The 24391-nt window shown below is 42.8% G+C and overlaps 3 protein-coding genes and 1 long non-coding RNA gene across 4 annotated transcripts; 2 read left to right on the top strand and 2 right to left on the bottom strand.

The window, feature by feature from the left end:
* Window positions 1-2362: 2362 nt before the first annotated feature.
* On the bottom strand, window positions 2363-6518 carry LOC102705780 (serine hydroxymethyltransferase 7-like). The gene is made up of 4 exons (XM_040525206.1): window positions 5158-6518; window positions 3310-3712; window positions 2928-3029; window positions 2363-2823 (listed from the first exon to the last, which is right to left on the bottom strand). The coding sequence occupies exons 1-4, from the start codon at window positions 6211-6213 to the stop codon at window positions 2600-2602; spliced, it is 1785 nt and encodes a 594-aa protein (XP_040381140.1). The 5' UTR covers window positions 6214-6518; the 3' UTR covers window positions 2363-2599.
* A 5894-nt stretch (window positions 6519-12412) lies between these two features.
* On the top strand, window positions 12413-14279 carry LOC102712036 (5'-3' exonuclease). Its single transcript, XM_006645033.3, has 5 exons — window positions 12413-12796; window positions 12892-13023; window positions 13108-13342; window positions 13446-13668; window positions 13886-14279. The coding sequence occupies exons 1-5, from the start codon at window positions 12437-12439 to the stop codon at window positions 14004-14006; spliced, it is 1071 nt and encodes a 356-aa protein (XP_006645096.1). The 5' UTR covers window positions 12413-12436; the 3' UTR covers window positions 14007-14279.
* A 2347-nt stretch (window positions 14280-16626) lies between these two features.
* LOC107304398 lies at window positions 16627-17570 on the top strand. The gene is made up of 3 exons (XR_001550472.2): window positions 16627-16906; window positions 17000-17185; window positions 17286-17570. It is a non-coding gene; the product is annotated as an uncharacterized LOC107304398 (long non-coding RNA).
* A 3140-nt stretch (window positions 17571-20710) lies between these two features.
* On the bottom strand, window positions 20711-23846 carry LOC102711755 (patellin-3-like). The gene is made up of 4 exons (XM_006645032.2): window positions 22249-23846; window positions 21700-21824; window positions 21469-21610; window positions 20711-21367 (listed from the first exon to the last, which is right to left on the bottom strand). Exons 1-4 carry the CDS (start codon window positions 23536-23538, stop codon window positions 21107-21109), a joined length of 1818 nt encoding a protein of 605 aa, XP_006645095.1. The 5' UTR covers window positions 23539-23846; the 3' UTR covers window positions 20711-21106.
* Between the last annotated feature and the right edge of the window lie 545 nt (window positions 23847-24391).

Below are 24391 nucleotides of genomic sequence, written 5' to 3'. Positions count from 1 at the left end.
AAAAGAGGAGATGATAACCCCTCTTAGCTACCTACTAACATGCCAGCTATATCAAATTTTCATGATGGGTTCCCTTCCCCCTCTACAGCAAGCAGGGGAGTACCATGATGCAACCTGCACTGCGCTTGGCTTACAGCAATTAGCAACTGTACAACCAGTAGCCAGGTCTTGACGCCCGTTGTTGTCAATGCGTCAGTGCTATACTTAGTGTTAGTAATTCAGGGCCTTGACCAATTAACACATTGGGCGCACGAAGCTGAAAATTTGATATATTGATTGTTTCGGAAAACTTATTTGAAAATTGATAATGCCAAAAACTAGTTGTAGAAATAAACCTTCACTTGGCGTTGAGCTATGACGTCTCAGCGCCACTAACTGCTTCTATCTGACTCGACGAAAAATTACTAGTAAAACATGAGAGTTTGCCATCATTGGCCTTGGCGTCGAGAGCTGTACTATTAACATATTACTTGTAATTACTTATATAATACTGTCATACTGCCAGTAGAAATAATCTCGTTCATTGATTTAAAAGAGTATTTTCGTACTTTGATTAATATTTGATTTGTATTTATTATTTTTTATCACATTATGCACGAATAAAAAAAAAGCTCAGCAAGGCCTACGTACTATCACGGTAAAAAAGACGATATTGTCCTCTCAGAATTTTACTACACCTAAAATTGTTGGTAGTATAATTTAATCACAACCGTCCAACAAAATTAGATCAGTGGTCTGGATTAAATTATATTACAAATAATATGCACCGAAGTCAGCCTCTTAGATAAATGAATAACCTATGTGAACAACACAGCTAGTTTGCACTTTTATCAATCGATGTTGCTTATGCTTATAAGCCAAAATTTAAATTTTTAACCTTAATTTTTTAGTTGATTTTGTGTTTTTTCATTGCAATTTATGTTCCAGCATGTTTTTAGATTGCTAAGAACATATTTGTAAATTTTTTATTCAAAAATTATTTTTCTTAAATATATAGTTTCATATTTACTTGAAAGAGCCAAGCAATCACCCCTTGGTATGATTGAAAAGTCAAGGGTCTAGGGATCAACCTCCATTCCCCTACCCTCAATTGCTTTTGTCATTTTTCAGTTCTCTATTTTCCTTTACTCTTTTAATATTATTTTTAAAAGTGACATATTTTTATTTATAAATGTTTTATTCTGAATTGAGATTTGAGAACTTAAAATATTCTTTTAAAAATTGACATGTTTTATTTTGAGTTTCATACAATATAAAAAGAAATATATTATTATATGGCAAATATGATATTTAGGTTAATATCTATAATTATTCTTTCTTGATGAAAAAATTGTAAGGAGTTTATAGTCTTTCATATGAAAAGATGACATATATTGTATGCCAAATTTGAGAATTCAAATTTATAATAGTGAGTTAATGTATACAAATTAATATCGTTGATGAGAAATTGGAAAGGGCATGTGTAATATGTTTCTTTCATATGAAAATAACATAGGAATTTGAAAACAACATGCAGTAAACTTCTTTTCATATATTTTCATATTCAAAATGAAATAACCTTGCAAATAAAACATGTCATTTATATATATAAAAAAAGAATATTAGGTAAGCAAGAGAATATTAGGTAAGCAAGAGAAACAAGGAGGTGGTAAGCTGGGATTCAAACCCAGACCTTTGAGTTGAGAGCAATACAGCCCACCACTGCACCATTACCACAGAGTTGTGGAGGGAATTTAACATCCATTTCATGTAGAGCTAGATAGCTCTAATGATTTGGACATTTGGTAGGTAATTTTTCACCTTGTGGATAGTTGTAATGTTATAACTCAACACTAACCTCGGTAACGCTGAGCTGACAATTCATTTCTATAATTAATTTTTGGTTTCTAAATAAAATTTCTAATTAGGGTCAATATAATCAATTTTTCAACGCCCAAGGCAACAGTAATGCTTTTCAAACTGCCCAATAACAGTAGTCACTTCTCGATATACATTAGCGTACTTTTCAAATTGTTAAATGGTGTGTTCCTTGCAGAAACTTTTTATATAAAAATTTATTTTAAAATCAAATAAAACCAACTTCTTAATATTTAATTCTTAAATAACCATATGCTAATCATATTACTCATTTTACGTGAGACTAATGGGCTGATTAAAAAAGCAAAAAAGAACGGGACCATCGGTACTCTGAAAGAGGGATGTCATCGCTGCGAGAAAGAGGGCCATCGGTACGCAGAAACAACGTTCTCCTTGTACCGTTGTGGTATCGCGGCACTACCTTGTAACATGATATCAAGAGACAGGTTTATGCTAAATATTAGGAGTACTAGTAACACAGAAAACAGGTTTAAGTTCCTATGTATGGAGGAAAATTGTCTCCTATAAAAACCATTATACGAGTGTTCGATACATACATAGTAAATCGCAACTTAGAAGTAAGCATGTACAGCTTTAGTCAAGACCAATTCCCAACAAAGAAAAAGAAACCTCTTTCTATTCTGCACCAGTTGAAAGAAACAATTCAGCCAAGTGTGAAACGGTTGCTAATTCCTGATGATTCCGGATAACCCCACCAAGATATGTACATATACATGAACGCTCATACATCAAAACCTGGCATTGCAAACTGCAATGCAAAATTCTCAACCTGATTTCGCAGTTCTACAATATCTTTATTGTTCTGTAGGCCCCTCAGAAAATCGTTCTGTTTTTTCCCATGTTCTTTCAGAAGATTACTAGCTATTTGTGTGGCTCTGATGAGGAAATCTGCGATCAACTCAAAGTCATCTTCCAAGCAACCTCTAGTAGTCATTGCAGGTGTTCCTGTATGTAACATGACAGTAAGTAGATGTACAGTAGTCAATGTTCTATATACTACTAGAAATTACAGAACAGTAATAAAAAAATGCAATGGTGTAAGAACTAACCAATCCGAACTCCCCCAGGAGATATTGAGCCATTATCGCCATATATTGGTGTCTTATTGATGGATATGTGGCATGCCTCACAGACCTTCTCAAAGTTCTTCCCTGTCAAAATTTAAACATAACTACATTATAAACCACATGAATAACCACATCCTGTAATTTGTAGAAATAAATTGTCATAGAGCAATGGTACAACAGACATGACTTTAAGCAATTAAATAATGGAAAATTAACTATCAAACCTTTACTGTTTCAGGTTTAGTAAGTTACATTATCGTATAGAAATATATTTCAGTTTCCAGCCATGCACGATGAAATCAATACACAACCTAATCACAAGTTCACAAACAGATAATTAAGAAAACGGTAGGCAGAATTATACCAGTCAAGCCAAATGTTCTGAGGTCCCAAAGTACCAAGTGGTTATCAGTGCCACCAGTAACTAATCTGCATTTTCTTCTGAGTAATGCTGATGCCAAAGCTTGGGCGTTTTTCTTGACTTGTATAATGTATGCTTTATATTCAGGTGTGGAAACTTGCTTCAGCGTTATTGCCAAGGCAGCAATGTGGTTGTTGTGAGGTCCACCTTGCATTGAAGGGAAAACGGCAAAATTTATCCTGTCCTCAAAGTCATAATCATTTCCATCCCCTTGAGAAAAAGATCCAGTCCGCCTCCTTAATTTTTTCCCTCTCCTGAAAAATATTATACCACCTCTAGGACCTCTTAGATTCTTGTGTGTAGTTGATGTAACCACATCACAGTAATCAAAGGGACTACGACATTCCTGCAAAAATAACAAAAAATAAACTGTCAGAAGACGATGAATGTTCAGCAACAACAGTATGAGTATCTTGTATAGTTGGGAGTAACCAGCAAAATGCCCATGCATTGCTATGGATAAAAAGTATTATAGGATGTAATGTCATAGATAAAATATATTTTATAAAATAAGTTAGCACCACTTGTTTGTTTACTCAAATTTATGGTATTCAATTGTTCAAACAAAATATAGGATTATTCCAAATATCAGAAAATATCAGGGCCAATTTGTAGAAAGCAGTGGTGGTGTGGTAATTCACTACCATCACCACTAGAACTTCTAAAAGGACTATAGAAATAAGAATCTCGTAACAGTAAGAAGTATGGAACAATATTTCTATCAGAATATGAGCATCAAGAGCATTGACCTAGCCAGATTAAGCAGTAGAAAGCAACTCAGCTGACCATTCTTAAGTTCTTTATTAATGTAGAGAATAAGAAAATACAATTATGGCCCAGATTAAGAAAATAAAACATTTCTGTAGAGAATATATGGCTCTAAAAAATCATGAAAATGCAATAAACAGGTCTAGGATATTTCTAACAAAAGCTTTTCTGTCTGTTTATAAATGTATAACTTAGTCAACATTCTCAAAGCTTGACAGCAAACATATATACAAAACTATCTCAACTTGCCATATAAAGATGGCCACAAACATATATACAAAACAAATTTCAACTTGCCATGTGAAAAATGGCAACAATAAATATATTGTAAAAATGCTTTGAAGATATTTTCTTGTGTGTTAAAATTAAAACAACAGTCAGACGTACTTGGAGACCACATTTTCTAAATGTTGTGAAAACTGACAAGACATTGCAGTTAATAACAATAGCACATGCTGCCCACTTAATTCATTAGCAATTTAGCATGATTTCAATCACTACAGCTAGCACGGATAGACGTGGAAACATTCCGACATAAGAATCAAAGAATCAGCCCCATCTGGACTGGCAGAACATATAATTCTGCAGTTATCTTGATCTCATGTAAACATAAGTACTACACAGATGTTACCTTAGGTACTTTGCAAATCAATTTTTGCTATGATAAACTATGTTCAAACTCAGTTTGAATATGATACGTTGATAACTGGCTGCAAAATAGTCTCATCAGGACTACAGTATGAACCTAAGCTGCGTAAGAAGAAATAATGCGACCCACACAGTCGCATTACAAACATGGAAAATAAAGGCTTTGCATTGTGATGTCGAATGGTTCGATCAACAGGCCTTACAAGATGGCCAGGTAAACAAGTTAGCAAAAGATTAAAACTCTTCTTCAGCAAGTTTCAGGGCAGCTATCATCAAACATGCTAACTAGTTCTTCAGTCGTGATTGTCTTAACATAAGTTACTCTACTACATTTTCATGCAAGATAAATAAATGATCCTTGAGGTAGTTATTTACCTTTGCTGCAACAAGCCCGCTGATATGTGCCATGTCGCACATGAGCACTGCACCGCACTTGTCAGCAATGAGCCTCATCCGTGCAAAGTCCCACTCCCTGGGGTATGAGCTCCCACCACATATGAGAATCTTGGGGTGAAATTCCATTGCCCGTTCCTCGAGCTTGTCATAATCGATATATCCAGTCTGTGGATTCACCTTGTATGATAAGCTCTCGAAGAATATAGAAGCTCCAGACACCTTCTTACCACTCGGTGTGTAGTACCCATGGCTGACATGGCCACCAGAAGGCGGCTCAAGCCCCATGATACGGTCTTTAGGGAGGAGGAGACCTGTGTAAACAGCTAGATTTGCAGAGGTGCAGGAGTAGGGCTGGACGTTGACGCCCCAGCAGGCGGGGTCGAGACCGAAGGCAACGAGGGCGCGCTCGTGGCAGAGGCGCTCGATGCCGTCGATGTGCTGGTTCCCTCCATAGTAGCGAGCTCCGGGATGCCCCTCCGAGTACTTGTTGGTGAGGTGGCTGCCCAGAGCCTCGAGCACCGCGCGGCAGACGAAGTTCTCCGACGCGATCAGCTCGATCCCCCGCACCTGGCGCTCCCGCTCGAGCTCCATCAGCGCGTGCACGTCCGGGTCGGCCTCCGCCAGCGTCTGGTTGCCCCACGCGCGGACGGCGCCGCGTCGGGCCTCCAGATCCGCGCCGCGCTCCGCCGTCGCCTGCCGCTTCGCCGGGTGCAGCGACGAGGAGGAAGAGGAGCAGGAGGACGCCTCTCCTCCACCCCCACCCCCACCTCCGCCGCCGTAGAGCGCGCGGCGCGGGCGCTTGACGCAGAGCGCGTGGCCGAGGAGGGAGAAGTGCTGGTCGCCACCCTCCTCCCCATCCTCCTCGTCTCCTCCTCCTCCTCCTCCTCCTCCTCCGCCCCCGACGCTCCCCTCCGGCTTCGCATCCTCCAAGTCATCAAACAGCCGCAGCGGCCCGGCGACCGCGTGCCCGCGGGCGTGGGCGAGCGAGTGGAGACCCAGCGAGAGGTCCGACGATTCCGGCCGCGAGAGATCCATTCCCTTCCAAAAAATAAAAAATCCCCTCCGCCCAATCGACCCCAATTTCGCAGGCCTATCCCCGCAATCCCCCTCAACAACAACACCACCACCAACACCAGCAGAAGAGGCGGTCGACGTCGGCGGCGATGGAAGAGAGAACCATGACCCCGAGGGGGATGATCGGATCGGGCTCGGAACTCCGCCCGACGCAGCGGCGGGCGGATGGAATCTGAGGCGTCTGAGGAAGGGGGAGCGGAGAAAGGGAGGCGGGGGGGAACGTGTGGCGGACTTCTCTTCGTGTTCTTCGTGTTTTGCTAATATACTATCGATGGGAAGAGAGAGAGGCCAAGGGGGGCGAAGGTTTGGTGGGTGGTGGTGTGGGCGTGACGACGGGACGCGATGGAGGCGCTCGGGGCGACGGGGGGAAGAACCTGGACGGGAAACCGGCCGCGGGGGAGGTCGATGCAGCTGCCGCCGGCACGTGCCGGTCGGGCTACGCCGCGGAGACGCCGACGTCTTGGTCCGTTGGTTTCGTGGGCTTTCCTGGGCTTCGTGGCATCTGATTTGGGGTACTAAAAGATACTACTCCTGTTTGGGTTTCTGGGTGACTGAGATGTGGGCCGGCTCGAGTTTGTTGGTTGAGCTGACAAGGATGACAATACCACCCATATGATGACCTCACCAAAATTAAATATATTTTGGAAACACTCTATACTTTTCACGACTGATCAGCCCGGTTTCAGTTCGGTTAATAACCGGCATGAAGAACGAAGCAGTATATTAAAATATCATTAATTGATTATTAGCTATAAAAATTAAAAAAAATAATTAAGATGTTTTTTAAAACCCTTTTCTATATAAAATTTTAGCAAAAAATTCACCACAGCAGTAGCGCGCGTATGAAAAAAAGATAATCTGATCTAGTGAAATGCACAAACAAACGCGGCCTGAGTAGATTTCATTATGTTTTTCACGATTTGCCAAGATTACATACCACGTGATAATTCCTTTTTATTTTTTGGGCTGCGACTATTTGGTTCTTAACGGGCGAGATAAACCCTACTGGTAACTTGTTGATAATAGTGATGTCATTGAAACATGAATGTGTTACACTTACACTATAGTATTGCCAGAAGTAGTGCTGTACAGATTTTTGGTCCTGTTTCCAGGAGAAAAGCAGTCCAACGCGATACATGAAAAGCGTCCATTTTTTTAGTTCCGATAATATTAGTTGGTCTCTCTGACGGATAAGTTCGCATCCGATGTGTTTAGTGCCTTCCCTGGTCAGAGATTGCGACATCCATGCAGCACTGCCGTCATCCTTGAACTCCTGAATTCGGTGGATGAATCAACTTGGGGGAAAAACTCGTTGTCCCTGGAAGCTTCGTCCTTTTGTTCTATGGAACAAATTTTAAACTTTAACTTTAAATTTAAATTTAAAGTTAATTTTGAAATTTTTTTATCATGGTTTAGTTTTTTTTAAGTATTTGCTTTTAGATGGCTAAGAAACACGTATATAAAAGTTTTATTCATGAATTATTTTTCTCTTGTAAATATGTTAGTCATCTTTTTCTAAACGAAAATATAACCCCTATATTCATTGGATACGAAACAGTCGTGTGCACTTTTTATGCTCTCAGAAAAAGATATATTCTTTTTAATATTTTCTATGACAGAAAAGCGGTATTTAGTACTACGTATCCAATTCTTCGCGCACAGCAGCAGCAAAACAAACCCGTCACTCTCCAGCGTCACCGGAAGTAGCCAGCTGCCTACGTTATATTCCCCCAACAATATGATACAGCACAGTACCGAATGTGTTTGAATCTTAATAAGCCCCTTGGGATGGACCATATCTATAGGCGTTTATTGCTAAACTTGACGCGGAGGCCCATATTTATAGATAATTAATTTGAGCAGCACTCTCTTAAAATTATCCCTTTTTATCGTTTTAGATAACACTAATATCAAACTTTTTAAACATGGAGTATAAAATAACTTTTAAATTGTTTATTTAAAAAACATGGAGACCATATGTATGGATTAATCTTGAAGAATGCTTTAATACATATGTATCACATTATACGATGGTTTGATCCTCCTAAATTCACTAATGAATTTGAACACATATAAAAAGTATACAATCATCCCTAGATAAATATAGATCGAGAAAAAACATCTTATATAATATAAAACCGATAGTATATTATAGTAAAAACCATGGTTAAAGTTATTTGAGATACGTATTATAAAACATACTATATGAAATAGGTGACGTACCAGCTGATGAACCTATAAATGAATCGCCTCCCACACATTCGAGTTTATTATCCCATTATTCATATACCTCTTATTTAATAAGAAGACATAACTCTTTACTCTTTAGTTTTTCAATTTTTTCTTCATCATGATTCATTCTTGGTTCAACGTAGAACCCGGTATATGAGAACAAATGGAGCAAGTACACATAGGGGTGGGAATGGGCTAAGACCCGTGTGTTTTTTCACATCCCTGTTTAATTTTTAAAATATTTTAGCTCAAAACTCTATACAATTTTATTTTCAGTCCATTTTAAACCCGACCTTTAAATTTTATAGGTTAAATAGTTGGCTCATTGCTACCCGGAGTACACAACTGGAAATGCTTATAATTTTAGAGGGATAGAGTACATTTTATTTTTTAGCACTTATTGCATTGGAGTCCAGTAAAGATATGAATAAATCTCCAAAGATTTACTCTCTCTATTTCATATTATAAGTCTTTATGCCATTCTGTATATTTATATTGTATATTTATATGAGTGATAATAAATCTAGACATATACACGAAACATTGATATATGGATGAGTTTTGATTTATAATATGGAACGGAAGAAGTATGATTTAAAAAGGTAGATAACAATTGTATTTGAGTAAAAAGTAAAATTTAATTTTTATAACTTTGTATTGTTACGTGTTACATAGACCAAAATAAAATATTTTTGGAACAAGCATGTTACTTGCCGGCAAAGCACAAGCACGCAAAAAGAAGTCGAGCTTCCGGTCTTAATCGGTCCTACGTCCACACGTCACACAGCTCGTAGATACACTGAACCTTTCCCTCTTGTTAGCCAGACAATCACGTCCAGGTTCAGTGAATATGCACCGCAAATTAAGTCGTCGTCCTCGTGGATATTTCAAGGTACGCGGAATTCACGCCAGGAAAACAATTATGGCATGAAAGCTATTCACAGTTGAAGGTTTATAAGTTTGTTTAAATTTATATAGATAATAAGTACTACTCCGTTTTATAATATAAGATGTTTGACTTTTTTAGTTATAACGTTTGACCATTTGTCTTATTCAAAAATTTAGTACAAATATAAAAAAAATGATAAATCATGTTTAAAGTTATTTTAATAATAAAGTAAGTCACAAGCAAAATAAATAATCTTTTCATAAATTTTTGAATAAGACAAATGATTAAATATTACAAGAAAAAGGTCAACTGATAAATCTAATTAAAGTTAGAAAGTTTTATACTTTCTCCATTAAAAAAATCAACCTTCAGAGAAGATATGAGTCAGTATCATTAAAAGGGGTCAAATCTCCTAATATATCGAGTTTTTTTAGATGGAGAAACTAATGAATAGAGTATAATAAGCACTCCTACTTTCCAAACTATGAATCTGGACAGTGTTTTTCAAAGTGGTGTAAGCAGTGACTTGTTTTTGTAGAATCTAGAATATGCCACATTTGTACCAGCTGGAGACTACCGACCAATGCTGATAGCCGGAACTCACGGTATGCTCCATGAAAGGATTCTTCAGATTTGTAGGTGTGCAGACGGCAGCGAAAGAATTGTGCAGGAATTGTCCGCGAGCAATCAAATCCACTATATATATATATATATATATTATATACTCAAGCATGAAGGGGATATCTATCTATATAAGCATAGGCTGCGTTGGGTAAGGACGTGGGTAAATTAACTTACTTGGCGCGAAAAACATAGTAATAGAATGATACATGATTAATTAATTATTAATTATTAAAAGAATATAAAATAGATTAATATAATTTTTTAAACAACTTTCCTATAAAATTTTTTTTATAAAAGATATACCGTTTAGCAGTTTGGAAAGCGTGTGCACGAAAAACGATGCGGTTAAGTTAACTTGTCTCCGGCGCCGCACGCGGCCATAGTGAGGTACCAAATATATGTTTTTAGTGATATAAAAACTAAATCTAAAAAATAAATTACGACTAAAAAACTTAAAATCAACTCTAAATTAAATGTTAAAAAAATAAATTTTTGGCTTATAGACATAAGCAAAATGATGAGATTGCCCATGTCCAAACACAGGACGACCGAATAGAGAATTCGTGCTTAGCGTTTATTTAGAAAGAGTTAGTAAGGACGAGTTATTTAGACCAAAACAAACTGAACCAAATTATGCATATAAGAAGAGATAAATTATTGGCATATTATTAGTTCCTTCAAACTTAAAAGATATGTTTATATGTGCTTTTGAAGCAACTTATCTATATATATATATATACACACACCACCTGGGCCGAACTAGGCCGCGCGTGGGTCAGCAGCAGCAGCAGCGCGTGGTCTGCGTCGTCTCGCGCTGGCCACCTGGGCCGAGCAGGCTGCGCGTGGGTTAGCAGCAGTAGCGCTCTCCCACGCGCGTGACGCATTGGATAAAGACTCGATGTGTCCTGCTCCTTCTCCCCCTCGATCACATCCTCACAGCATATGGCTTCATGATTCTTTAGGGTTGCGCGCAATATGGCTACGAGCCTGCTCCTATGTAGCAACAGTTGCATGCTATCTTCATTATGGGAGGGAACTAAATCTATTTAATATAAAAATATCTAGCTATAAATCTGCTATAATGCAATCAGGTTTCAATTGAAATACATATAAGATATACCTTCTCTGATTTTTTTTATTGACGCAATTGACTTTTGAATTTACATTTGACATTTTGTATTATTTAAAATTTTTGTTTGAATATGAAAAATCATAAATCATACTTAAAGTTACAATTAAATCATAACAAATAGTCAATAATTAATAAAATTTTTAAATAAGACGAAAGATCAAACATAAATTTAATAGTGAACGACGTCAGTTAAAAAACTAGAGGGAGTAGTTTTACTTTAGTAAAGGACACTAGGTGGGATTTTGGTTACCTCACTACTATTATATATATTATATGAACCTTTTATAAGGTAAGTCATATTCTATACATGTCGCGTTAGGTTTCAACGATCCACTTATTAGCGTGGATAGATTGTTGCGAGTGGGATACGTAAAGCGAGAGACACGATCGTTTATGTAATTTGAGGTCATAATACATAACACACAAATATAATATGTGAGATATTATGATTCTAAATAAGTAGTTTTTCCGTTGCAACGCATGGGCACCTTTTCTAGTGTGTGTGTGTGTATATATATATATATATATAACATAATTATTCCTACTCTATTGACTTATCTCATTTTACATGAATAAATTGGTTTTTATGCAAAATAACTCACCCAAAGATATTACACACATGTTTTATGATATAATACTTTCTATTATAATCTAAAATTTTATGGATTATAATGAATCTACACATATAATATATATAAAGTATTACTATACTATGCGGAGGTCGCGATATAGCTAAAACACCACCTCACATGTCTCCTCCATAAAGACAAATTGACATAATATCAACAAGTTCTTACTATACGAAATGGAGGGAGTACTTCGTAGAGGCAACCAAGAGAACGTTAAAAAGTTTGTTTTTCACAATTTTATTATTTTTGATAAGGTAACAGGAGGTATAGTGTAAAACTCTGATGTTTAGATACCAAAGTACCAAAATTTATACTATCTTCGTATGCTTTCTCAAAAATTTCTCTCCCTTTTTAGTCCATAAAGCATGCATTTTTGATACAAATGTTCCATCCTACAAAGTGAAAACAACGAATTGGTACACGTCATGGCCAAAGCTGGAACAAATGGAGTGGAATAATAAACACGAATGGACAACGTACTGGCCGGCCCTGTTTAGGAGCCCAAATCGAGAGGCTATAGAGCCCATTACACCCGAATTCCCAAATGGGCTTTTAGCCCAAACTTAAATGAACTTCTGTAAAAAGCCCAGCAACACCCCTTTCTCTTTCTTTTTATTTCACCTTCCTTTATCCACACACCCCCAGTCTCCGCTTCCCACCAAACCGAGCGCCATCGCCATGGCGGCGGTGCCACTGCCACCTCCCGCCGCGAGCATGGCGCAGCCACTAGCTGCGGTCGCCGTCGCGGTGGCGAGACTTCGGCCATTCCGCCTCTGTGCGACCCCGCACGCCTCCGTGTCGTCTTCGCCCTCTCCTTCCACCTCGGCCGTCTCCAGCCCGCCGCCGCCCGCGAGGCATTCCCGCAAGCAGCTGGTGGGCAGGGACGGCGCCCCGGCGAAGCCCGCGGCGAAACCTCGGGTGTTCTTCCTCGACGTCAACCCTATCTGCTTCCGCGGATCCCAACGCAGCCTCAGCGCCTTCGCGCGCTGGCTCGCGCTCTTCTTCGCGCACGTCAGTCTCCGCGACCCCGTCGTCGCCGTGAGGACGCACTCCCAGACCCTTGCATACATCGGAATCATCTTTACACACTCCTTTTGCCAGTCACTCCTGAAATCCTCTCTCGCTTGTATTAGGTTTTGGACGGAGAGGGTGGGAACGAGTACCGGAGGCGGCTGCTCCCGTCCTACAAGGCACACCGACCTCGCGGCCCTGGTACAGGCGCCGACTCGCGCGTCGTCGACGTTCTTCGCGAGTGCAATGTTCCGGTAGGTGAACACGAAATAGCATGGACAGATTACTGAAATTGAGTAATAAGAAACGCTGAACAAATTTGCAAACATCAAATTCAGGTTGTCAGAGTCGACGGGTACGAGGCAGACGATGTAGTGGCTACTTTAACAGAGCAAGTTTTACAGAAAGATTATAGAGTTGTCATCGGCTCACCAGACAAGGACTTCAAGCAGCTGATATCTGAAGATGTCCAGTTAGTTATGCCCATTCCTGAGATTGGCCGTTGGTCCTTCTATACGCTGAGGCATTATATTGCACAGTACAAGTGTGACCCAACTGCAGATTTGAGCCTCAGTGAGTATATGTCTCATGCATTATCCGACAATATACATTTCTTTTTATCATCGAGAAACTGGTTTATCTAGCCAACTGATGCATCAGAAGCTATGCTGCACAGGGTGCTTCATTGGTGATGAAGCAGATGGTGTGCCAGGAATCCAGAACCTTGTTCCTGGTTTTGGTCGAAAAACTGCAGTAAAACTACTAAAGAAACATGGTTCATTGGAAAACTTGCTTCGTACAGCTGCAGTTAGAACCGTTGGCAAGGATTATGCTCAGGATGCCCTAGTTAAGCATGCAGATTACCTTCGGAAAAATTACGAAGTTCTCAGCTTAAAGAGGTATGAGTTATTTAGTAATCAAGTACCCAAATCTTACATCTGGTCATCCGACTATATTAGCATAAATAGTTAACCCCTCTTCAGGTCTTCATTCTTTGTTGTCTTTTAGAATATTGTCCTACTGAGCTGCTGAACTTACCTACAGTTTCCTCTATCAAATATACTTCACGGGTAGTTACCCCTAGTGCAACTGAACTATGGCTTTCTCCTGGCACAGGGATGTAAATGTACAGCTTGACGACAGATGGTTATCCACAAGAGACTCGCGCAATGACAGCAGTGTTTTGTCTGACTTCATCCTTAAATTTAACGAAGGGCAGAAGATAAATAGCAGGTAGTCAATTTTCGTACCAACCATGTTTCTTCATCACAATCTCTATGTAAATTAAAACAAAATAGAGATGAATTGATAATTGGAATACTAGTTAGAAATAATTATTTCTTGCCAATTTGTTGTGCCATTTGCTTGTTTCAGGGTTTTCATAGACTGTAGTATGAAAGTATCTATCTATCAACCAATCATACTATAATGATACCTCGAAAGTCATCATGTTCACTCTAGAGGCTAGAAATTACCACATTAATCCAAAAATAAAAGGCAAAATTTGCTACAGGGCATCGAAAAAACATGTAATTAGCTAGTGGACACCGTAAGATCATGAATTTGCTGTAGGGCACCACAAAAATATGGTAATTATCTGGTAGACACTCCGCCCATTATTTTATTAGTTTCGGAGTAAAAATGACGAGATTGCCAACCAGACCTAGTCGGTCTCGGCCGCCGCACCGCACCCGGACCCTAGCCTACAGGGTGACTGAGCATACGGCGGTAGCAGCGACCCAGCTGCGGCGAGGGTGACGGCGAACCGACCACCGAGGGCAATCTCGCCATTTTTAAAATTTTTAACTCTGAAATTAATAAAATAATAGCCGGAGTGTCTACCAGCTAATTACCACATTTTTGTGGTGCCCTACAGCAAAATCGTAATTTTCCGGTGTCCACCGTCTAATTACACATTTTTTCGATGCCCTGTAGCAAATTTTGCCAAAATAAAAAGAGATTTGAACTGTTAGATTGTGGTCGGTCTATATTATAACGATGTCGATCGATCGATTTAGTTGTATACGGTTGTCAGAAATAAAATCTAAGAGTTGTTAGGGAACCCAAATCTATATAGAGATAGAAGCTAATAGTTGTATAGAAATCCAAATATATTTCCAAAATCTCAGTTGTATCTATATAAATAGAATGTTGTTGTTTTTCAAATCTAACTCTACTTTAATTATATATCTCCATGCAAAATTGCGCGGGTAATCCCCTAGTTTTGAGAGATATCCTTGCCAGTAATATATGAAAATTAAAATCATCCCATACTGGCCATTCAATATATAATTTTCTTTCTAATTGAAATTACGGGCTCACCATGGTTGTATGTAGAAACTTGGGAAGCCACTCTTTATGGTGTGGCTGGTGTCCAGGAGCATATTGAACTTAGCATTTTTTAAGCAAAAATAGCATATTCTTGGATCCATCAAATAGCTGCTTGCTAGGGGATACCTCCTCCCACCCCCACTCCTAACCCTGCTGCTGTCTATCATTTCAGAAATGTGATCCATTATAGTTTGCAAGAAGCAATTTCATTGTAATGTGCAAACAGCAAACTCAGTTCCCCCAAGTCACTATAGAGTTTTTTTTCAGGAAACAAGAGAGAGCCAGTGGCCTCCTCCTGTTTCCATTAACATAAACGCAACAATGTCTTATAGGATTTAACAACCTACACCAAGGCTGCGTTCGGCGGTGGGGTTATTAACTGGCGCAGAAAACATGGTAATAGATTAGTATATGATTAATTAATTATTAACTATAAAAAATTAGAAAAATAGATTAACTTTCATATATAACTTTTTTTAAAATATCATTTAGCAGTTTGGGAAGCGTGTGCACAGAAAAAGAAAGAATATGGGTTAGTAACCTGTCTTGCCAAACGCGGCCCAAGTCAACCTATTGCATTGGTGCCATCCCACCCTTAGGCTCAAAAGTTGATCACATCATTTTTCCAGCAAGTTAGGATTTCTAAAGAGAAGTAGAGTAGATATATCTAAAGACTAAGAAACAGGTTAGGGAACTAAACTTGATCTACATCAACATCCCAGAATGACAGATTCATCAGTCTGCAGCAGTCCTACTCCAGTCGCCTGTTGATCGTCCTCCAGCCATGTTGAGTGTTAAACATCTCCTCTATGACCTGCTTTAACAGCTGCAACCCCCATAGAAGTTTTCTTTTGCTTTGCACCTGTATCTGCATAGTTGACCACGAGGGGATATAGCGGCTGTGCTAGCCTCTTTGGTTTGGTTTATGTTGCAGACTTATACTACTGTACCAGTAACCACACTAGGTTCTGAATTGGAGAGAAGGGCATCAGGATCTGTAAGCAACCCACTCTTTGTTACCAAGTACTATTCTACGTGGTAACTTACTAACGTTCATTTGTTCAGCTATATCGAGTGATGGAACATCTACTTATTACTCAATCCTGTTACACTACCATCATAACTTGAACCAAGAAGATATACAAGTAGCAGAGGGTGCATTCTCAGAGCACAGAATGATGATACACTGATATGAAGTGTCCTCGGATGCTGTTACTGCGAATTGGACCCTGTAGTTCTTTTTTCCATTTTTGAAGACTGAATCCTTAGGTCTCGGTTTTTTCTGGTAACGTTAAGGACTTGAGGTGTAGGGCACTGCTATGTTTGCCATGTTTGGCTTGTGAAATATACTGACACCCATGGACAAGAGAATCCCTCCATTGTTCTTCACTAGGAACTGTCAGCCAGCGACTTGTCGCTTCTTCTTTTATTAGCTCACCAATTTATCTGAAGAAGATCAAGGTATACTGATTTTTTTTTCCAAAAAAAAAGGTATACTGAAAATCTACAATTCCTTCCATCATAGCTTGCGTTGAAGGATAATCAGCTGCTGAACTGAACGTTGTAAAGGACTTTCAAAAGAGCATCTGGTTGCCTCGAGACACATGGCCTGAATCTCGGCGGCTTTGGTCGCGTGTACTCACTACTCTCACGCAAGGCTCCAAAAGGGCAGTAGCACAAACACTGGGCATCGGTTTTGCTACCGTTGCTATGAAATGGAATCCGAGGTCCAGCCTTCAAGTCCTGCCCGTCTTCAGTACTAGTACTCCACTAGTATACAGAATTCAGCGGTTTCAAGTTTCAACTGTATCCTCACTTTTCCCAGGCAACCATGAGTCTGTTTTTTGAGATGTGGTTCAGAATGTGAATTAGAGAATTTGTCTAACTTAACCCATCTAGAGTCTTGACGCGTGGTACTGCTGCTGCTCCGGCACAAGACGTAGTACTGTCAAATCTGCAGGTACATTGTTAACGAGGAGGAGATTTTGGATTTACAATTGGTCATGATGATCAATCCTGAAGACAGTAAGGATTGCAAGAGTTGAAGATTGATCGAGCAAAGCTTTTGCGGTTCCCCAAAACATGGTATGCTTTAGGTTTTGGCCTTTTCCTTCTTTCTTTCTTCACTAACTAGTAGTACAACTTTGGAGCTGGAGTATAAAATGATTCTCTTTCCTTTCCTTAGCTGTTCTTCTCGCCTTTATACCTCGCCCAAATGGAGCTCTAGTCCTAATTGCGGTCGGCTAATTGGGAGTAGCGGTAGCACTGAAAAATCTCCTTTACCACCAATGCATAATTTGCGAACATGCTGCTTGTTGGCAGTCTGGCTGGCAGGTGTGGCTACTCAAATGTGCCTGGTCTACTGATAGTTGAAATGAAGTGGCTGACTCATCTTCATCATGTGCTGTGTTTTTAGCTCTGTGTTTGATGGAAACCGAAATAACTCGCATGTCTCCTCTGCCCTTTGTCATGCCACGTTGCCTATTGCTGTCTCGCTGCTCACCTTAGAGCATCTTCAACAGGAAGTCTAAATTAGACTTTCTAAATACCTATTTAGCTACTCCTTATTTTGTTTGGCAAGTTAAATTCGTCTTTACTCCAATAGTCTCTCCATTCATCATATCTATTTAGAGTCTATGATAGTTGGGCCCCACATGTCATCCTCTTATCTATCTTTTTCTCTCTCTTCCTCAATCTCTTTCTCTCCCTCTCTCTCTTTTTCTCTTTCTTTCTCTCTCCCTGGCAGACAGGCGGCGGAGGCAGGTGGCGGCTGAGCTGGTGGCGCGGAGAGACCAGGCGGCGGGGAGGCCCTGCGGCCTGGCGCTAGCGCGGAGACGGCGAGCCGGCGGCGGCAGCGACCGCCGCTCGGCCCCAGACGCGGCGGCGTTCCCCGGTGACGCGCTGTTGCTTGCTCTAGTAGTATAGTAGTACTGTAGTAGGATAGTAGTACTGTTTGTGGGCCTATGCGTGAGGGCCACATTTGGCAAGTGTATTTTGGCTGGCCAAATTTGGCCAGTGATAGGAGTAGTTTGACTAACCGGATGACTTGGTCATCTGGTTGGTCAGTCTGTTGGAGGACGAATTTTAGTCCAAGTTATCAAATTTTAGCTTGCAAAGTCATTTGGCAACTCTGTTGAAAATGCTCCTAGAGAATGCGCCTGAACTGCGAAAGAAGCCATAAGATAGGCAATGTGTGTAACTGTCGAAGCTCCAATGCTGCACGCCTGGTCATGCACAAAGATGTTCGGTTGCCACCTATATCTATACTTTGCCACTAAATGTTTAAAAAAAATGTCGCAATTGCCACCAAAATTAAGCACCCTTACTTATGTTTATGCTTATATGCTAAAATTTGAATTTTCAAACTTAAATCTAGAGTTGACTTTGTGTTTTTCATTGTATTTTTATTTTTTAATCTTAGCTTTTAAATCGATAAGAGTATATAAAAGTACTATTCATAAATTATTTTTCATGTATAAATACGTCGTCAAACAATCAACCCAAAGGTTATCAAATTCTTAGACACATCATTCCCTCACCACATTCTAAGTGACGTGGGACTTAGTTTGTTGGGACAAAATCTAATCACAGCTGTGACTGTAAGCAAACCATTGTTAGACGTTGCAAACTGTGTCATTTAGGTGCATGGCTTGGGTCACCAACCAATACAGGTTTATCGTCTGAATTTACCTGCATCGATCGCCCAGTTACAGAGAAGTCCCAGCAAGCCCAGGCGTACCTCCAAGCCACCGCACTGTGGATCGCGTACGCATGGGGGGCAGACGAGCAGAGTACGACCGCGAGTCTCTAAATTGCCGATACGCCGCGCGTGATTCACGGTGCCCCGCGCGGAGGGCAGCGAAGAACCGGGGGCGCGCCTTGGCTGGACCAGCGAGCGCCGCCGAGCGGCATCCGTCGCGTAGCCGAACGCCCCAACTGGAGACACCGCGCTAGCGCTACGAAACCCCTCGGCGGCAGGCAATCCCAGCCTGGGCGAACCGAGCCAGCCAGCCAGGCTTGAGTTGCGTACGCGATCACGCGGCCGGCGCGCGGGGGAGGACCGGCTGGACCGCGTGTCCGCGATCACATGATATAACTCGCCACCCATCCGGTGGCGCGCGCGCGGGAGGGGAGGACGAAACGAACAGCGGAGAATGACCGAAAAAAGAAAAAAAAAAAGACGCAGGAAATCACAGCAACCGGAGCCGTTTCCTCACGCCGGCGTCGCGCGTGCTCGCGTGTCAGATCCGCCTTGCCGCTCTGTCTCTCCGCTCGCTCGCGCGCGCGTGGCCTGTCCGCGCCACGCCAGCTGCACGCACGCACCGACCATCTGTCCATCTCCTCGTCGGGCCGGGACGGGACGGCGGAATCGGGTGGCGTTGCCACGGCGCAGTACGGCGGTTTGGATGGGTTTGGTCCATGGCTGATGGCTCCCTGATCCGGACTGGTCCAAGCAGCGCCCAACTGCGCGTGGATGCTGCACTTCCTTCCCAATTTACCCGCGCGTCGTTGCAACGCCCCCGCCCGTCTGTCGCGTTCCAATTTATTAGCCCACGACGTGAGGCTCCACCGGCGCCGCCGCCGGCGGGGGACCCAGACATGCATGCGCGGCGCGAGGACGGAATTACTGAGGCCAACTCCTACGGCGAGGACAGCCAGCCGTCAACCGGTCGACACGGAGGAAGAAATAAATAAAACGATCCCTGCTGCAACCGGTGACACGTCCGGTGGCGTCTAAATAAATGGGCACGCAAACGTCAAACATGACAATGGTGTATGTCGATCGATGCCATCACCACCAATCATAAGGTCTTCTTCCTCCTCCTCCTCGCCATTAAAAACGCAAACCATACTGGGCCCTGCCATGCTCCTCGCAGCCATTGGTTCAAGCAGAGACAGAGTGCAACACACGGGGCGTCAAATTGCCGAAATGCCCGGGCACACACACACAAAGCTCTTCTGCTCGTCCTCCAAGGAAAGTTTTTCAAAGCTCCCTTGCATTTGCACATGGCCAGCCAAAATGGATTTGAGAGTGAGCAGCGAGGCCTCTCGTGTGCCTTTTGGCCCTACGGTTTTTTATTCTCGCCTTTGCTGTTGTGGTCAAAGGAAGAGAGAGAGAGAGAGAGTTCTTGCACTGCTGCATTGTTCTTTTGCCTTGTTTATTTGCAACAGCTGTTCCGGCCTCTTTTTCTCCTGTGGATGATTGGCTCTGGCGGATTGTTTGAGGGACACGATGACAGCCTTGGAACAAGGCTCTGGATGTTGCTCTACCCACGCTTAGTTTATGCCCATCATTAGCAGCACAAACACCTGGCAGATGCTTAAGCCTTTCCCGCTTGGCCTGCACCTGTTGTCCTCATGCTGTTTGTTCGTTTAAGGCAAGTCAGGCAGTATGTGATTTACAAAAGTATATGTAAAAAACATGTTTTCTTTTCGGTTAACAGGAGGTGCTGAAAGAAATGATATGGACAGTGATTTTCATTTTTCATTGCAAGTGTTCAACTATGATCGGGGGAACCATTCGATCCTGAGAGATCCTTGCCTGCTGGAAATGGACAAGCAAAAGGAATGGAGAACATGCAGTTTCTTTCCCTCAGATTCAAAGATATGGAAATTAAGACAATATATTGGGTAACATGGATTGGTGAATGATGACAAGTACTTCTAAATTTAACAGGTCCATGAGAATCCAGAGATGCAATGTACAGACAGATATACAGAGCAGCAGATATTCTTCAGTCCTTCCTCAATTTTTGTCCTCTGCCCTCAACAACCATCACGATGTCATTATATCATATCAACCCTCTCCTTCAATTATCACAAAACAAGCTCACTTTGGTTTTTAATTAAACAAATACAAAATGTGAACCAAAACAGCAAAACCAATAAATTAAAGAACCAAAACCGAAAGGTTTCTTTTCTATCAGGGAATAAGTTCGACTGGCGTTGTGATGAATCTGGTGATCATGAACTGCAGGGACCCAAGGCAGCTGCAAGCCTGCAACCTCAGATGGACTCACTGGTGCTCTTGACCTTGGATCTGTAGAGGAGCTTCTTCTTCTTTGATGCAGCATTGTTGATCGTCAGCACAATCTTTCCAGGCTCACCAACCTTGAAGCTGCCTTTCATGATTGGTTCCTCATTTGCAGGCACCTTCCTTGTTTTCTGCACGATGACCGTGTATCCACCCTCGGCATCAGGAGTGAACTCTGCCCCATAGCTTACCTCCCATCCAAGCACTCGAAGCTCCCATACAATCGTGGAGTTCTACAAAGGTTGCAAATTTCACATATAAGTGATATAATCAGTATCAGCGATCAGTGCATCTAAAGATTTCCAAGTAATCTGGCATGCACACAAGGACCAACCTCAGAGGCAGGAATCTCAACGGTTTCTTTCGACGAAGCTTTGATTGTGAGCTCGGTAACAGCATCAGAGGTGGTGAACTCAGGATCATCCTCCTTGAAGAGGCCTCCGAATTGGACAGGGACTTGCTCTGGTGCGATATATCTGCATTTAGATGAAAATACTTGAGAACATTCAATTTGGCAGATCAAATACCAAAAGCATTGATTCTCAAAAGCTTCTGTGTGCAAAACCTGAAGAGGGTCTCTGCTGATTTGGCTGGGCTGGCAAATAAGAACTTGCTCTTAGTACGCTGCGTGAGGAACGGGCTCATCATTTTGTTGGCAGCGAGATACCACCATGGCACATTGATGAACACCTGCACACCATGGCCCAACCAAAACATATGATCCCATTTTAATTCATTGAAACTATTGAAATGAGCTGCACATTGTTGTTGCAATAGCCTTACAAGCCCCTCACATCTACTCGTATTAGAAAAAGTTGATCAAAAGAAAAAAGATCCTAGCCTACGCTATGGTTAACAAAGCACTCGTCAAAAGACAACAGTCAACTCAGGCCAGGACTAAAATTGGTGCAAAAGAGCTATGACAGCCTAAAAGGCCCAACCTTTACCACATTACCCGAAGAACAAAGCTTTGGCCAATCATTCATTTGCAACGTTCAGCTATGAATGCATAAAAAATTGAATTTTACTAACACAAATGGCTACTGTAAAAATTGCTGCCGTTGCAAAGAAAGATTGACAGGACTAATCAATGGTGTAATAGTTAAAGTATTACCTTCTTGGCGATAAACTCGGGGTAGTTGTCCTGGAGCAGCGCTACGGCCTGGCGGGTGACGGCGCGGTGCTTGCCGAGCATAGGTGGCGAGTTCTTGAGGTCTGTAACCTGAACCATGGAGCAGATGCCGCTCGGTGAGAAGTCCAGCTGCGACAGGATGCCGCGCTCCAGAAGCTGGATGCGCCATTTGAGGAAGCGCTCCCGCTTCTCCTCGTCGCCGAACGCCTTCTCGTACATGTCCTTGTCCTGGAACTCGCCGTAGACGTTGTAGCACACGGGGTGGCCCTCGCGGTCGGCGCCACGGTAGAACACCACGTTGTCAAGTTCCGGTAGGCCGAGGTCGGCGTCGAGGAGCGACTCGATGCCGAAGCGCTTGCGCCACAGCACGGCCGACTTGAGCATCGCCATGGCTTCCTTCACCTTGAACTCGCGCGCGCGCAGGAACTTGAGCAGCACCGTGTCGGTACGCTCATCGTCGCCTACCAGCGGCACACCCCAGATCAATACGGGCTCAGGCACCGCGGCCTGTGCCTCTGGCTCCGGCGCCGGCGCGGCCGCTTCCTCTGAGGCGGAGGCCGCAGGCGCGGCAGCGGGCACGACGGTTTCCTCGATCGCCTCAACCGTCTTGGTGGCCGCCTCCTCGGTGACCACAACCGTCTTCTCCTCCGGCTCCTGCTCGGCCGGCTTGGCTTCTTCAACCGCCGCCGGCGCCGCCTCAGCCTTGGGCTCCTCCTTGACCGGTTCCTCGGCCTTGGGCTCGTCGGACGCCGCCTCAGCCTTGGGCTCTTCGGACGACGCCTCGGCCTTTGGCTCCTCGGTTGTTGCCTCCGCCGTGGCCGCCGCCACCTCGGCCTTGGGCTCCTCCTTGGCCGGCTCCTCAGCCTTGGCCGGCTCCTCGGCCTTGGCCTCCTCCGTCTTGGTCTCCTCGGCGGCGGCTTCAGCCTTGGCCTTCGGTGGCGGCGGAGGGGGAGGCAGGTTGAACTCACCGGCGGCGAGGGCGGCGGCGATCAGCTGCTTAAACTCATCAAGCGCCTTCTTCTCCGGGTCGGGGAGATCAGCCACCAGGTTACTCTCCTCCTTGAACGAACCAGTCCCCTCTATGGCACCCCCGTCATCACCGGCCGCCGCCGCCGCCACCTCCTCCTCATCCTTCTTCTCCTCCTGCGCCTCAGCCTCCACCGCAGGAGTCGCCTCCTCCGCCTTCTTCTCCGCCACCGCCTCAGCCGGCGCCTTCTCGGTCACGGCCACCTCGGTCGCCGCGGCGGCCTCAGGCTGCGGCTCCTCCGCCATCTCCTCTCCAAGATCAAGAAAGATACGTGCTCCCAAGCCCGGCCGCGCGTGAACGTGCTACGAGGAGGAGAGAGCACGGGATGCCGGGGTGGGATTAGTTGAGAGGAGGTGGTGGGGATTGAGGGGGAGGAGGCGGCGGCGGAGGAGGGAGAAGAGATATAGGGGAGGAGGAGGAGGGCGAGCAAGGCAAGGCTGTCAGTGCGAGCGCGAGCGCGAGGCCAGCTTTGGTGCGTTGCGTTGCGGGTGAGCTGCTTTGCTAGCTGGAAGTGGAAGAGAAGCGAGGCGAGGTAGCGGAACGAATAGGTGGCGCGGGTGGGGCCCACGTCATGTAACGGATTAGTTCCCGTTTAATGACGTGTTATTAGTGGCTTTTTTCTCTTTATGTTTTTTTGAATTTGTTTTGTTTGGGTACAAATGGACGGCGGAATGGGTGTTTGGCGGATTTAGCAGCATCCAATGCTAAGACAAACTTTCAAAAGTGAGCGTCGAGTTCTTTCGGGTCGGGGGAAAATGAGTTGAATCGATTTGCTCGCGTAAGATATTACTCTCTCTTTTTTCTAATGTTGACTGGTTTATTTTTAACGAGACAACGTTAAATATTTGCATAGGGAGAAATATTTATAGTTAATTATGTATTAATCACTCTAAGCTTAAAATAAGCTTTGTGATTTTAAAGCACCTTTCTATATATTTTTTTTGAAAAAAAATAGTCAATTACTCTCGCTTTACGCTAGCAAACTGATTAGTTCGGTTTGCTCCCATGAAAAATATTAGCAATGTCAAAATTTAGGCAAGTTTTGGCATTGCCAAAATACAACTCAAAGCGTTGATGTTTTGGCAAAATAAATTTTGA

The sequence above is a fragment of the Oryza brachyantha genome, chromosome 1 (assembly GCF_000231095.2).
Source record: "Oryza brachyantha chromosome 1, ObraRS2, whole genome shotgun sequence".
Classification (NCBI taxonomy): Eukaryota; Viridiplantae; Streptophyta; class Magnoliopsida; order Poales; family Poaceae; genus Oryza; species Oryza brachyantha.
The sequence above is the reverse complement of the archived record's forward strand: the minus strand, read 5'-3'. Positions and strand labels throughout refer to the sequence as shown.

What these genes read in the sequence shown, in the direction of transcription:
- LOC102705780 (XM_040525206.1), bottom strand. Translation starts at nt 6,213, where the DNA reads ATGGATCTCTCGCGGCCGGAATCGTCGGACCTCTCGCTGGGTCTCCAC. An exon ending in GCGGGCTTGTTGCAGCAAAG is followed by an intron (nt 3,713 to 5,157) that starts GTAAATAACTAC and finishes TTATTTTTGCAG; the next exon opens with GAATGTCGTAGTCCCTTTGA. An exon ending in TCCTGGGGGAGTTCGGATTG is followed by an intron (nt 2,824 to 2,927) that starts GTTAGTTCTTAC and finishes TGTTACATACAG; the next exon opens with GAACACCTGCAATGACTACT.
- LOC102712036 (XM_006645033.3), top strand. Translation starts at nt 12,437, where the DNA reads ATGGCGGCGGTGCCACTGCCACCTCCCGCCGCGAGCATGGCGCAGCCA. An exon ending in TCCGCGACCCCGTCGTCGCC is followed by an intron (nt 12,797 to 12,891) that starts GTGAGGACGCAC and finishes CGCTTGTATTAG; the next exon opens with GTTTTGGACGGAGAGGGTGG. An exon ending in AACTGCAGATTTGAGCCTCA is followed by an intron (nt 13,343 to 13,445) that starts GTGAGTATATGT and finishes TATGCTGCACAG; the next exon opens with GGTGCTTCATTGGTGATGAA.
- LOC102711755 (XM_006645032.2), bottom strand. Translation starts at nt 23,538, where the DNA reads ATGGCGGAGGAGCCGCAGCCTGAGGCCGCCGCGGCGACCGAGGTGGCC. An exon ending in TCAGCAGAGACCCTCTTCAG is followed by an intron (nt 21,611 to 21,699) that starts GTTTTGCACACA and finishes ATCTAAATGCAG; the next exon opens with ATATATCGCACCAGAGCAAG. An exon ending in TTGAGATTCCTGCCTCTGAG is followed by an intron (nt 21,368 to 21,468) that starts GTTGGTCCTTGT and finishes CAACCTTTGTAG; the next exon opens with AACTCCACGATTGTATGGGA.